This window comes from Hylobates moloch, unplaced genomic scaffold (assembly GCF_009828535.3).
Source record: "Hylobates moloch isolate HMO894 unplaced genomic scaffold, HMol_V3 SCAFFOLD_15, whole genome shotgun sequence".
NCBI lineage: Eukaryota > Metazoa > Chordata > Mammalia > Primates > Hylobatidae > Hylobates > Hylobates moloch.
The window spans coordinates 45,594,325-45,609,198 of NW_026652290.1; the positions used below are offsets into that span (position 1 = coordinate 45,594,325).

Below are 14,874 nucleotides of genomic sequence, written 5' to 3' on the forward strand. Positions count from 1 at the left end.
TGTGTGGTCTCTCTGCGTGTGGTCTCTCTGCGTGTGTGGTCTCTGTGTGTGTGTGTGGTCTCTCTGCATGTGGTCTCTCTGCGTGTGTGGTCTCTGTGTGTGTGTGTGGTCTCTCTCTGCGTGTGTGGTCTCTCTGCGTGTGTGGCCTGTATGGTCTCTGTGTGTGTGTGTGTGGTCTCTCTGCGTGTGTGGTCTCTGTGTGTATGGTATCTCACTGTGTGTGTCTCTGCGTGTGTCTATGGCTATGTGTACCTGTATGTGTATCTCTCTGTGTGTCTCTGTGTGTATGTGTCTATGAGTGTGTGATCTCAAGGACTAAGAGATCTTCGGGGGCCCCTACTAGAGCTGAGGCAGCAAAGCTGCCCAGAAATTGGGCCCCAGCCAAGCAGAGCCACTGAGGTATGGCGGCCCACATTGAGCAGGCGGGCACCCGGGTCCCTGTGGGGAGGTTAATGCAGCTGCAGTGTGCAGGCACAGGCAGCAGGTGGCAGCGTGACCCTCAGCCATGCCACGTTACCTGTGAGCCAGCAGAGCAGGGAGTTCCGATTGCCAGGCGGACACCCGACCTGGACTGAAGGCACTGGAGCAAAAGAGAAGGTCAGTGATGGGCGCAGTCAGGAGACAGGACACGGAACCACAGGCACAGGACAGAGGCAGACCTGACGGGGCCAGGTTGCTTTGGGCAGTGACGGGCCCAGTGGAGAAAGGGACATGGCTCTGCTGGGAAGGGTGCTCAGGGCACAGAGATGAGCCCTGTGCAGAGACGGGCAGAAGCTGGCTGAGTGTGCCCAGTCATCTCCCCTCCCTTCTGGCTACACCAAATGGGAACAGAGAGACTATGGGTGGACAGACAGAGCCTGGGCCCTGACCAGGGCCTCTGAGGCTTCACTGCACAAACAGTGCCTGGGGAAGAGTCTCCCGTGCCTGCCCGCCCTTCTGAATGAGATTTCCTCAAACTGAACAGAGAACAGCTGCTCTTGGAGGCACAGGAAGTCGTCCCCAGGCCTGAGGCATCTGGCAGGGTTAACCTGCTCAGAGCCCCACTCTGGGGCCCTGTCTGTCCCCTGCCCAGGGAGCCTGCCATGCCCCACTCATCTGATGGAGGGGCCGAGGACATGGTGGATAAGCTGAGCTGGGTGTCAATATTCATGGGTGCCCTACCCCCATTCCCCCTCGGGGTCCTTTTTGTCAAAGGACAGTGAGAGGCACAGCACAGAGGTTCTCTGGGAGCTGCAGCACGTACCCCACTGGCGTGGCCTGTTCTCCAACACCAAAGTGGACTTTCTGTCTCTATCCTGCAGCAACCTCGCCCCAGGACTGAAGGCTAGAGAGGAGCGAGGAGATGAGCTGGCGAGACCTGGGCCTGCGGGGCCTTGTCTGTGGGGCTCTGTGGGGAAAGCCTGAGCCACTCAGCACAGGAGACGGTACTGGGGCAGCCGGAGCGGTGCATCCCCGGACCTTCCATAACACCTCTCGGAGGGTGCCCAGTCTCCCTTCTGTCTGTCCCCAAGGCCCTTTATTCCATCGGAGCTGACCTCTAACCAAAACCCAGTAGCCACATCCTCCAAAAAGCCAAACCCATCTGCAGCCTGCCCTGGCAAACAGGCCCTGGCCTGGCTGCTGACCCCAGGCACTTTGGACGCTCAGACTCCCCTCCGGTCCTCAGGAGCAGGGCCCTGAGCCTTCCTCCCCACAGGCTTCCTCCCCAGGCAGGCTGGTCTCCTCACAACCTCTGGACATGCCCTCCGCTGCCTCCAGGCCTTTACTCTAAAATCCCTCGCTCCTCTTTTCCCCTCCAGCTTCTGGACCCCATCCAAAGGGGCAGCTCCCTCTGCTCTTCCACACCACCCGCTCCGGGCCCTGGCGGCTCCTGCCTCACCAGCCTCCCTCTGCCCCAGCCAGCTGGCTATGAGCTCTCAGGCCCATGCTCAGTTCTGGTGTCGATCCATGGCTCCCCAGCTGCAGGGGGGCCAGAGGGCAGCAAAGACTATGCCCAACAACTCACCGGAGGGGACCGAGTTCAGGGCCATAGTCCCATAGTAGGAGAAGGCGCCTGTCTCAAACTTCATGTTCTCCTTCCCTGCCTCCACCTCCACCTTCCCCTGAAAAAACACAGGGCTGAAGTTAGAGACAGAGTGAGGGAGGAAACAAAGGATGAGGCAGGATGGGGAGTGAGGAATAAGGGACGGTGGGGCAGGAGGAAGGGCCGGTACTGGAGCCCTGGAGAGCTCAGGGGCCTGACCTATGAGATCAAGGGTGGCCTCTCAGGGAGAGGATGGCCACGTGGGGCAGGCGGGGCTCAAGGGCAGGCAGCAGGCTCCCCAGGCCGGGAAGCCATGCACCTCCACAGCAGGTGGGAAAGAGGGCCTGGGGGGTGCTGCAGTGCCAGGGGGAGCAGGTGGCAGGCCCAGGGCTGAGCGGGCTCACCTGCAAGATGAGGATGAAGTAGTCGGCCGGCTTATTTCGGGTGTACAGGTAATGGCGGGCGTAGTACTTATTGTGCTCGTCAAACTTGAGTTCCTGAATGACATCTGGGTACTTGAGTAGCCGCAGCAGGATCTTCTCTGATATCAGGGAGGGGCTAAACTGGGGGACCTCTGTAGGAGGAGAGAGAAGAGAACTCACACGGGGCTGGCTGGGTGGCCCTAAAGCTCGATCACTGCTGTGCCTCCACCCCAACCACAGCAGCCACGCTGTGCTCAGATGACTCCCACCCTGCTCGGCTGGCCCTCGGTTCTGCATCTCCCTGGGGAGGGAGCACGCTTGGCTTCTGACTGGTTGGATCCAAGGCTGCCTGCCTGCCTGGGCTTGAGCAGTGGCTCCTGCAAGAACAGCACGTGACCTTGGGCAAATTACTTAACCCGCATCTCAGTTTCCTTATCTGTAATACAGGGGTAAAAGCTTCACAGGGTGGTTGTGAGGGCGAATGGGATAGCACATGGACAGCACTTAGTATATGTGACTATAATTATAGCATCAACATCAATATCCCACAGGAAAAATAATGGAGAGGGAATTACCACCCCTTTAGCAAGTAAGGGGTGGGAAGGAAGATGAATTGGGCCGGGGGGGAGAGGGGGACAGAGTGGGAAGAGCAGAACCTGTCACCCAAGTCCCCAATGGAGCTTTGAATCAGGGCTGAAAAGAGAGAAATGTCTCTGAACTCGAGGTGAATTCCTGCGGGAACCAGCACACGTCTGCAGAGGGGAGGGCCAGAGAGATAAGAGCAGAGCTGGATGCAAGCTCCTCAGAGTGGGTGAGCACGCGAGGGGTCCAGCCACACCCAGCAGGCCTGCAGAAGGGGAAGGGTCCCTTCTCCTTCCCATTCCACAAGCCCTGATGGGCCTGGCCAGCCTAGGGGCCCACCTCAGTGGTTATTTTCTTTTTTGTTGTTTTTGAGACAGAATCTTGTTCTGTGGCCCAGGCTAAGTGCAGTGGTGCATTTACAACTTACTGCAGCTTCAAACTCCTGGGCTCATGTGGTCCTCCCATATCAGCCTCCTGAGTAGCTGGGACCACAGGCATGCAACTGTCCCACCTCACAGCCTCCCAAGTAGCTGGGACTACAGGAGGGCACCACCATGCCTGGCTTTTGTATTTTTTGTAGAGATGGGGTCTCACCATGTTGCTCAGGCTGGTCTCGAACTTATGGGCTCATGCAATCCTCCTGCCTTGGCCTCCCAAAGTGCTGGGATTACAGGTGTGAGCCATAGTACCTAGTCATTATTTCCCAAACTATTAAATATAGTAACTTGGATGCTTCCTAGAAGTTTGCAGTAGCCGCCCATTAATGGCAAATGAATTGCAGGGAGATCCCCATGGGTGGAGCAGACACCTGGCCCCTTCCAGGGGTGGCTGTGTTGTCTCTGCACCCCTCACCTGCTGCAGCCCTTGTCCTATGGGGGGAAAGTAGCCAGAAACCCAGGACTTCTCCCCCTGTGACCGTATTTCCACCAAGACCGGAAGGTCCTCCTCACGCTACCTGTGGCTAGGAAGCGATGAGCGGCCAGGAGGAGCTGTGGGGAGATTTTCACTTTGAGCTCATTGTCTGCATCCTTGAAGGCAGAGAAGTCACGCTTGTTCTTCTCAGACACCCGCTTCCGGCTTCGGTTGTCAGCTGCCGGAAGAAGAGCATGGAATTGAGAACACAGACCCCTGAGGACTCAGGAAGAGACTGGAACCCACCCCGCAGCTCCAGCTCTCCAGCCCCTAGTCCCATGCAGGAGCAGCAGGCTCTGGCTGGCAGGGTCCTGGGCTGACGCCAAGGCACAGAGGCCGAGGGTGAAGGCAGCCTCCAGGCACTGCTCTCAGCAACCTGCTCCCTGCTCACCTCGGCCAGTGCAGGGCACCTGGCCACTGGGCCTCTGGATGCTAGGCCTCCTGTGTCCCTGCACTAGGGCCCTTCCAGCTAGGGACACCAGGTTTCGATCCAAGCAGGAAAGGGGTCCTGGGCCCTGTGGAAGGCTGGACTCACTGTACATGTCGGACTCGTCCAAGATCTCTGACTTGATGATCTCCTCGATCACGTCCTCCAGGGTGACCAGGCCCAGGACCTCGTAGAAGGGGTCACCCTCACCCTCGTTGTTTACCTTCTGCACGATGGCCAGGTGGGACTTCCCTGTGGGACAATGCAGCAGGTCAGACAAGAGCCCAGAGGCCAGTCATGAGACTCCCTCAACCAAAACATTAACTCTAGACGTAGGGTCATAAGTCACCAGGATGGGGTCATGGTGGTTTTTATCTTTTCCATCTTTCCTGACATTTCTACTGCAAACAGACATTGCTTTTATGAAAAGGAAAACTAAAAGTAATTTTTAAAAGCATGTTGTTAAGGATCGCTTTTTTGTTTTTCTCTTTTTTTGTGGGGGAAGGACAGGGTCTAGCTCTGTTACCCAGGCTGGAGTGCAGTGGCGCAATCATAGCTCACTGCAGCCTCCAACTTCTGGGCTCAAGAGAGCCTCCCACCTCAGCCTCCCGAGTAGCTGAGACCACAGGTGTGCTCCACCATGCCTGGCTAACTCTTTTATTTTTTGTAGAGATGGATCTTGCTATGTTGCTCAAGCTGGTCTCAAACTCCTAGGCTCAAGCAGTCATCCCGTCTCAGCCTCCCAAAGTGCTGGGAATAGAGGCATGATCCACCATGCCAGGCCAGGACTACTTGTTTAAATCGGATAAAAATGGCAATGCTGGGAGCAGTGGCTCACACCTGTAATCCCAGCACCTTGGAGGGGCTGAAGCGGGCAGATTGCTTGAGGCCAGGAGTTTGAGACCAGACTGGCCAACACGGTAAAACCCCATCTCTACTAAAAATACAAAAATTAGCCAGGTGTGGTAGTACACACCTGTAGTCCCAGCTACTCGGGAGGCTGAGGCAGGAGAATTGCTTGAACCCGGGAGGCAGAGGTTGCAGTGGGCCGAGATCATGCCACTGCACTCCAGCCTGGGCAACAGAGTGAGATTCTGTCTCAAAAAAAAAAAAAAAGACCCTGCCTGGTATCACTTATCAGGGGCTTCTGGGACTCTAGGGAAGGGGAAAGACCCAAACTGACAAGGGCACAGAGAGGCTGAGCACTGTGATTAGGTGGGGCAGAGACTACAATTAGAGAGGGGCCACCCCCTCAACCCAAAGTGAGGGAAGGAGGCTGGGGTGGGGCAGGACCCTCCACAGAAACCCTGTGGGGTGGTGGGTCTTCCCAGACCCCTTTTTGAAGGCCACACCCTGCTCTTATGGCCCCAGCCCCAGCGAGTGGCAAGAGGGGCCAGCCAAGAAGGGCTAGGTCCACAGTCTAGGCAGAATGAGTCCTGTGTGCCGTGCCCCACTCGCAGGAACACAGGTTTGGAGCAGCCTAGGAAGAAAGGCCCCTGGAAATCTGGGAAGGTCAGGTCAGGGTCTTCTGCACAGCTTCCCCTTCACAATCCAAGAGCCTCGCTCTAGGGACTAAAGAACTCATCCTAAATACCCTCGGTGGAGGATGTTTTCCAGGTCTTTAAGGCCACAGAATATCCCCCAGCCCAAGATGGGCTGTTCAGAACTTCTAAAGGCCTCTTAGGGAGAGCAGAGAGAATGTAAGGTCTCATGACTAAAGTAAAAATTCTCACAATACACCCCATGTGATGGGGGGGAGTACTGCATTGTGAAAGTTTTTCACACACATGCCAGGGGCTATAATATATGTATTTCCCACCACAGGTTCTGGTCAAAAAACGTTTAGAGCCTTGCTAGACAGAGCCATGGCTGGACTCGATTGAAAATACCCCAGTATCTTCCTAGAGATGAGCCAACAAGTTCAAGAGATCTGTGAGGCCCTCCAGCAGGGCGGCAGCGGGCCAGGCCGGGACCCTGGGGTCCGCCCCCAGGCCTCTGTGCCTGCTGGAGGCTGTCCATACAGGAGTGCCCTCAAGAAAGACAGTGCCTGGAAGGGCCTGGGCATCTAGCTAAACAATGTCACCACATGGGGATGGGAATTAAAGCAAGGCAGCTTTCACAGGCTGAGTATCCCTTATTCCTCACTGGGGACCAGAAGTGTTTCGGATTTCAGATTTTTTTGGATTTTGGAATATTTGCAGAATACACGCCATTGAGCATCCCAAATCTGAAAATCTGAACTACAAAATGCTCCAATGAGCATTTCTTTTGAGCATCATGTTGGTACTCAAAAAGTTTTGGATTTTGGAGCATTTAGGATTTTGGATTTTTGGATTCGGGATGCCCAACCTGTACCCCCTTCCAGATAGGCACCCTCTAAAAAGCCTGGTAATGCCCAGTTATGGCAGAGGATGGGGAAGACAAACAGGCCCTCACATGTATCTGGTTGGTGGCCAGGTAAAAGGGTACAACATTTCAGGGGGCCAGTTGGTCAGGATGTCATAAAATCAAGGGTTCCTAACCTTGGACTTGGAAGGTCCACTTCTAGGAACTTACCCTAGGGAGAGGTAACCTTCACAAAAGACACACGAGAAAGGGGCTCTTGGCAACATTCTTTTTAACAGCCCCAAACGAGAAACAACCTAAAGCAACAGCAATAGGGCACAGAGACTCAACAGGGGCCACAGCTACTCAAGGGAGAACACGGCGGCGGTAGATGAATAAAGCGCGGAACGAAATCTAAGATACGCTATTAGTGAAAGAGCAAGTCACGGAACAGAATGCATGGAGCCATCTGCCTGCACAGAAACAAAGGGGGTGTGTGGGCTTGAACTGCCCTGGAAGCGTCCAGAAGCAGTAAGAGTGCTCGCCTTTGCGGGTATTTGGAGTTTGGGGAAGAGGCTATTTTGCCTGTCTATATCCCCTTCTATACTGTTTTATTTATAATTTAAAAACAAAACTGAGACAAAAATTAAGGGGGAAAACAAAATTAAGGAGAACAAAGGGAAACTGGTGAGAGTCGCTAGGGTGGACAAGGGCCCTCTGTGCCTTCCACTGCCACAGATCGCGCCCCAGGGAATGGGGGTGTGTTCTTTGACAAGGTTCAGTGAGCAGAACTTTGTTCAGACCCCCAAAGTCAGAAAACAACCTCCCCACTACATTCACATCCCTAATTACTCCATAGGCTCAGACCAAATCCTGACCAACGAAAGGTTCCCTCACAGTGAAAGGCTGGTGGCCTCTCTCTTTTTTTATTTTTTTCTGAGATAAGTCTCGCTCTGTAGCCCAGGCTGGAGTGGCCCAGTACAATCTCAGCTCACTGCAATCTTCACCTCCCGGGTTCAAGCAATTCTCCTGCCTCAGCCTCCTGAGTAGCTGGGTGCGTACCACCATACCCAGCTAATTTTGCATTTTTAGTAGAGATGGGGTTTTGCCAGGTTGTCCAGGCTGGTCTCGAACTCCTGACCTCAAGTGATCCTTCTGCCTTGGCCTCCCAGGGTGCTGGGATTACAGATGTGAGCCACCGTGCCCGGCCTGGCAGCCTCTCTTAAAGTGGAAACAGCCCTCCTGTGGATGAAATGACCTGATTCCCTGAGCAGGGTCTTGATACCATTCTCCGCCCCCCACCTCCTCTCTGAGACCCCTTGGCGGGATCCACTGCTGTGTGTGTGCACCCTCGGGTGGCGGCCAGCTGCATGACAGGCACCTTGTAGGTGTGCAGCCCTGGGCACCGTGTACACGTTCACCCCTCCTCTGCAAGCTGAGCTTTGGACACCGGCTGATGGCCGGCCAACTGGGGTTCCGTACAGAGGTTCCAGGCTAAGGGGCCAGTCAGTCACCCTCTGCAGGGTGAGCTTTGGGCCCCTGGGCTGTTTTTCCTCTTTTCTAATTAGTCTGTCCAGAGGGGACATCTTTTTGTCCTGGTAGAATTTTCCCCTCCCCAGGCCAGAGAGCCTCTGGTCAAGGTCACCAATGACCTTTCATGGTGGAGTGTTATTCTCAGATGACCTGCTGACCAACGGTCACTCCCTCCTTTCCCCTGGAAGCCCCTTCTGCCCAGGGCTTCCAGGACACAGCCCTCCCAGTGCTCCTGACCTCAGGGGTCACTGCTTCTCCCTGACCACTTAATGCTGGAGAGACTCAGAACTCAGTCTGTACACCTGGTCCCTTGCCTAGCAACTTTAAACACAAGTGTACAAGTGTCCCAAATAAATCTCTGCAGCCCTGTCCTCTCCCATGCCCTCCAGATTCCTCTATCCAAGTGCTGCCTGACGTCACTAATACCTTGAAATTAACGTAGCCAAAACCCAGCTCATGCCCATCCCCCCAACACTCCTGTCTCCCTTCAGGGCAGCTCTGTCCCAGTTATCAGGCCCATGGGACAGTGAGCCCGACCTCCTCTCTTTTTTTTGAGATGTAGTCTTGCTCTGTCGCCAGGCTGGAGTACAGTGGCACGATCTCAGCTCACTGCAACCTCCGCCTAGCAGGTTCAAGCGATTCTCCTGCCTCAGCCTACCAAGTAGCTGGGATTACAGGTGCCCGCTACCACGCCCAGCTAATTTTTTTGTATTTTTAGTAGAGATGGGGTTTCACCATGTTGGCCAGGCTGGTCACGAACTCCTGACCTCAGGTGATCCACCCTCCTCGGCCTCCCAGAGTGCTGGGATTACAGGTGTGAGCCACCATGACCGGTTCCTCCTGTCTTTCTTTGTCCCTCTACATCCATTTAGCAGGAGGAGAAAAGTAACCAGTAAGGGGAAGGGGAGCGGGGAAGGGGAAGGGAAGCCGAAGATGGAAAGAATTATTTTAGATTTCAGCAATTTAGAAGTTTCTATACTTTGGAAATTATTGCTAACTGATTTAACATCTAAAATAAGCAGATCAATTTAGGACTTATATTTAGGATTCTCATAGTATAAATTCTAATAAAATTGTATTTTTTTGTGTGCATGGTTTTTTTTTGAGCTGGAGTCTCACTCTGTCACCCAGGCTGGAGTGCAGTGGCGCAATCTCAGCTCACTGCAATCTCCACCTCGCAGGTTCCAGTGATTCTCCCACCTCAGTCTCCTGGGTAGCTGGGATTACAGGCACCCGCCACCACACCCGGCTAATTTTTTGTATTTTTAGTAGAGATGGGGTTTCACCATGTTGGCCAGGCTAGTCTCGTGCTCCTGACCTCAAGTGTTCAGCCCGCCTCGGCCTCCCAAAGTGCTGAGATTTCAGGCTCAGAACTGCTTGAACCTGGGAGGTGGAGGTTGTAGTGAGGCAAGATCATGCCACTGCACTCCAGCCTGGGCAACAGAGCGAGTGACTCCATCTCAAAAAAAAAAAAAGAAAGAAAAAGAAATTAATACTATTGATTATGAAAAATTTGCAATTTTTTATATAGGAAAGTATAAAAAGAAAACAGAAAATAGAAACCATCCTGAATCCCCCATATGTAGATTAAGCCACATGAATTGCTGGTTTTGGTAAAATATAATTGAGTATCAGCAATTTTATATGGCTCAAGCAAATACTAACATTTTGCTATATTTCCTCAGTCATTTTTCATTGACTAAGGACTACTTTGAAAAATGTGGATTTTTAGCTGTAGATGTATTGTTTTAATTTCCATGCTTCTTTTTTTTCTTTTTTTTTTTTTTTGAGACAGAGTCTTTCTCTTTTGCCCAGGCTCAAGTGCAGTGGATTCTTCTGCCTCAGCCTCCTGATTAGCTGGGATTACAGGCGCCCGCCACCACACCCAGCTAATTTTTTGTATTTTTAGTAGAGACGGGATTTCACCATGTTGGCCAGGCTGGTCTCGAGCTCCTGACCTCAGGTGATCCACCTGCCTCAGCCTCCCTAAGTGCCGGGATTACAGGCATGAGCCACTGCACCCAGCCGATGCCACCCCCAAAATCTAATCAGCCAATTGAATAGACACCAATAATAACATAAGGTAGCTCATTAAAATACAATTTTATGGGCTGGGCGCTGTGGCTCACACCTGAAATCCCAGCACTTTGGGAAGCCATGGCGGGTGGATCACCAGCCTCCTGAGTAGCTGGGATTATAGGCATGCGCCACCATGCCTGGCTACTAATTTTTGTATTTTAATTTCTTTTTTTTTTTTGAGACAGTCTCACTCTGTTGTTCAGGCTGGAGTGCAGTGGTGCCATCTCAGCTTACTGTAACCTCCACCTCCCCGGATCAAGCAATTATCCTCTCTCAGCCTCCCAAGTAGCTGGGACTACAGGCACAGGCCACCATGCGCAGCTAATTTTTATATTTTTAATAGAGACGGGGTTTCACCATACTGGCCAGGCTGGTCTCGAACTTCTGACGTCAGGTGATCCACCCGCCTCAGCCTCCCAAAGTGCTGGGATTACAGGCATGAGCTACTGCGCCCGGCAGGATTTTTGTATTTTTAGTAGAGATGAGATTTTACCATGTTGATTTTACCAGGCTGGTCTCTGTGAGATTACCATGAGATTTTACCAGGCTGGTCTCTAACTCCTGACCTCAAGTGATCCATCCGCCCACCTCGGCCTCCCAAAGTGCTGGGATTATAGGCGTGAGCCACCATGCCTGGCCAATAGTATTAATTTCATAATCAGAAAAAAAAAACACATCCATTAGGCTGGGCGCAGTGGCTCATGCCTGTAATCCCAGCACTTTGGGAGGCCGAGGCAGGTGGATCACCTGAGGTCGGGAGTTTGAGACCAGCCTGACCAACATGGAGAAACTCCGTCTCTACTAAAAATACAAAATTAGCTGAGCGTGGTGGCACATGCCTGTAATCCCAGCTACTCGGGAGGCTGAGGCAGGAGAATCGCCTGAAGCTGGGAGGTGGAAGTTGCAGTGCACCGAGATCGTGCCATTGCACTCCAGCCTGGGCAACAAGAGTTAAACTCTGTCTCAAAAAAACAAACAGATAAACAAACAAAAAAACACATCCATTAAATTAACTTTAAAAAAAAATTCTAGGCCGGGCGTGTTGGCTCACGCCTGTAATCCCAGCACTTTGGGAGGCCGGAGGGGGAGGGGGGGGGTGGATCACAAGGTCAGGAGTTCGAGACCAGCCTGACCAACATGGTGAAACACCGTCTCTACTAAAAATACAAAAATTAGCCAGGCGTGGTGGTGTGCGCCTGTAATCTCAGCTACTCAGGAGGCTGAGGCAGGAGAATCACTTGAACCTGGGAGGCGTAGGTTGCAGTGAGCCAAGATCACACCACTGTACTCCAGCCTGGGCGACACAGTGAGACTCCGTCTCAAAAAAAAAAATTAATTAATAAAATAAAATAAAATTCTAATACTGCTTCCTCTGGGACTTCAGGGTTCCTGAGCCTTCCCAAGCACTTTCCAAGCACTGCAGGAAAGGGGGGCCCAGAAACAAGGTGCCTGGCACCCTGGCTGTCCCCACTGTCTTCTCCAGGCTTTGCCTGGCGGCATGCTTGCCCACTCTGCCCTTCAGCGACCTCTGTCCAGCAGCAGCCAGGTGGGACCATACCCTCCACAGTCAAAGAACACCATGTGAGGCCTCCAGAAACCCCGGAGGACTGGGCAGACCACAGGTGCCAGCCTCAGTCTCCCTCATGGTTCCCTCACAGCTGGCGCAGGGGCAAGGAGTGAGGATCCCAGCCCTGCCTGAGTCCCTCACAGCTCCTCCTGCTGCCCAGCCTCTGTGTCACCTCTTTATCCTTCTTCCCTGGGCTCAAACATTAGCCCTGGGTGCCCATGTTGGCTCTTAGGGCCCTGGACCCCGACCCATTTCTTCCCTTCACAGCTCTGTGCCATCGGCTGACCGGCATCTATCTCCCACCGACCAGGCTGCAGCCCATTGAGGCCTGAGTAGTGCCCTCGCTCCTCGCCATGCTACCCCAACCCCTCCCACTGTGCCTGGCACAGCAGGTGCTCCACACCCCTGCTGCAGAAAGGATGGCCCTGCCCTGCACAATGGCCATTTTAGCAAACTGCTGCGTCCTCCTTCCCCGCCCTCCATAAAAAAGACTTTATAGCCCCTTAAAGTCCTTAAGAAAAACGTATTATAGGTGCCGGGTTAAAGTCCACAGGGGCCCTGAGAGGGCCCTACTCACCAGCTCCAGCTGCTTTTTCTCATGGGGAAAAGCCAGGGGCCCCACAGCAGACCAGGGACTCCCACCACCCAAGAAGGAGTCCTCTGCATCTTACTCATTGAATCTCCCAGGAAGGTCCAGCCTCTGAGATCCCAGGGCCCCAGGATGTTCCCTCACTCTCAGGCCCTCCCAGTGGGAGAGGTGCGGGCTGGACTGACTGGAAGCCACAGGCTTGGGCCCTGGGTGCACACCTGCAGATGACTGAGCACCCTGATTTCTTGGCGATTCTCTGCTCTTTCCTCCCTTCACCCAAGCTCCCGCAGGATTAAACTGGCTATTAATAGTGCTGACCTCAACCACCGGGATGAGTGGCAGCCAGTCCAGCAAGAAGGCAGAGCCAGGGCAGGAGAGGAACCAGCCAGAGTGACAAGCCCCTGCCCTCTAGCCTCGGGGAGGGCAGTCAGGCTCATCCATAATCCTAAACAGGGCTCATCTATGTTGCTCCCTTCCTCCCAGAGACACAGCTGGCAGTCAGGGCAGTCAGTCCAGGCAAAGGCCAGACCAGAAGGCTGCGGTGGCCCAGCAGGCAGGCCATACACTCTACACTCGCTAGGCTCTGAGACAGAGTGAGACCTTGTCTCCAGAAAAAGAAAAAAAAAAAAATTACAGCGATTAAAACAGTGCAGTACTGGGCCGGTTGCGGTGGCTCATGCCTGTAATCCCAGCACTTTGGGAGGCCAAAAGAGGCGGATCACTTGAGGTCAGGAGTTCAAGACCAGCCTGGCCAACATGGTGAAACCCCATCTCTACTAAAAATGCAAAAATCAGTTAGGCGTGGTGGCACAGGCCTGTAATCCCAGCTACTCAGCAGGCTGAGGCAGGAGAATCACTTGAACCTGGGAGGCGAAAGTTGTAGTGAGTTAAGATCGCACCGCTGCACTCCAGCCTGGGCAACACAGCGAGACTCTGTCTCAAAAACAAGCAAACAAAACAAAAACAGTGCAGTAATGGAGAGAACAATGGACAGAAATATTTATTTTACTTCAATTTTTTTAGACAGGGTCTCATTCTGTCACCCAGGCTGCAGTACAGTGGCACAATCACAGCTCACTGCAACTTTGACTTCCTGGGCTCAAGTGAACCTCCTACCTCAGCCTCCCAAGTAGCTGGGACTACAGGGCATGCCACTAAGCTCAGCTAATTTTTAAAAAATTTTTTGTAGAGATGAGGTTTCACTATGCTGCCCAGGCTGATCTCGAACTCCTGGGCTCAAGTGATCCTCCCACCATGGCCTCCCCAAATGCTGCGACTGTAGGCGTGAGCCACTATGCCTGGCTTATGGACAGAAATAAACTCTAACAAATTGGGAATACTGTATATAATAAATCTGGTATATTAAATTGCAGGAGAAAAAAGATTATTCAATGAAAGTTATTGGGCTAACTGGTCCAAAGTCACTGTTTTATACCAGACTTATAAATCCATAAGAAAAACCACTAGCTTAATTTTAAATAGAAATACAATAAATACAAACAAAATCTAAGGAAATACAAATTTTCAAAATGAACTCATTTTTTACCTATCATATTAGTCAAGATTTCAGAGATTGGTACTCTCAACGTTTGCAGGAGAACTACCCACCATTGGAAGTTCAATTTTTTCTTCAGAAATTTGGCAGTATGTGCCAAAATGTAAAATATGCAAGACCTTGGACTCTGCCATTTCTCCCAATCCTAGGAAGTGACCTTAATACAAAGGAAACACCCAGGCCAGCATGCAAGGTGTGCCCAGGAGGGCCTGCCAATGTTATCTGTAACAATATTGCAAGGCTTTTAAAAAGGCTGACTCAGACATGAATTTATCTCAAGAGATGGTGATTCACTATTTGTGTAAAGTAAAAAGTTCCAAAACAGTAGAGTAGGAAGGACTGCTGGTTTGCTTCACTTTTGCTTAATGCATTTTATACTTAACATGCTATTTTTTATTTTTACTCTAATTATAAACTATTTTCATATTGGGGGAGAAGCAATATGGTTTGTTGCTGACTTTGTAGAAGAAAATACACCAAAATATCCACATTTTGGATGATGGGATAAGAGTGACTTTTTTTTTTTTTTTTTTTTTTGAGACAGAGTCTTGCTCTGTTACCCAGGATGGAGTGCAGTGGTGCCATCCCAGCTCACTGCAACCTCCACCTCCCAATTTCAAGCCATTCTCATGCCTTGGCCTCCCAAGTAGCTGGGATTACAGGCACCTGCCACCACGCTGAGCTAATTTTTTGTATTCTTTAGTAGAGATGGGGTTTCACCATGCTGGCCAGGTTGGTCTGGAACTCCTGACCTCAAGTGATCCGCCCACCTGGGCCTCCCAAAGTGCTGGGATTACAGGCATGAGCCACCGCACCTGGCCATGTGACTTTCATTTCTTTTTTTTTTTTTTTTTTTTTTT

The 14,874-nt window shown here is 52.1% G+C and overlaps 1 protein-coding gene across 3 annotated transcripts in view; it reads right to left on the reverse strand.

The window, feature by feature from the left end:
• Positions 1–14,874, reverse strand: part of CNNM4 (cyclin and CBS domain divalent metal cation transport mediator 4) — a 51,259-nt gene that overhangs the window by 9,842 nt on the left and 26,543 nt on the right. Inside the window, exons 2-7 of one of the 3 annotated variants that reach the window (XM_058428457.1) lie at positions 4,475–4,618; positions 3,983–4,117; positions 2,428–2,597; positions 2,006–2,102; positions 1,244–1,324; positions 518–580 (exon numbers count right to left, since the gene is read on the reverse strand). In XM_058428457.1, coding sequence (XP_058284440.1) covers positions 518–580; positions 1,244–1,324; positions 2,006–2,102; positions 2,428–2,597; positions 3,983–4,117; positions 4,475–4,618 — 690 coding nt within the window. The remainder of the gene's footprint in view (positions 1–517; positions 581–1,243; positions 1,325–2,005; positions 2,103–2,427; positions 2,598–3,982; positions 4,118–4,474; positions 4,619–14,874) is intronic. The other 2 variants (XM_032178752.2, XM_032178753.2) reach the window with 2 other exon arrangements.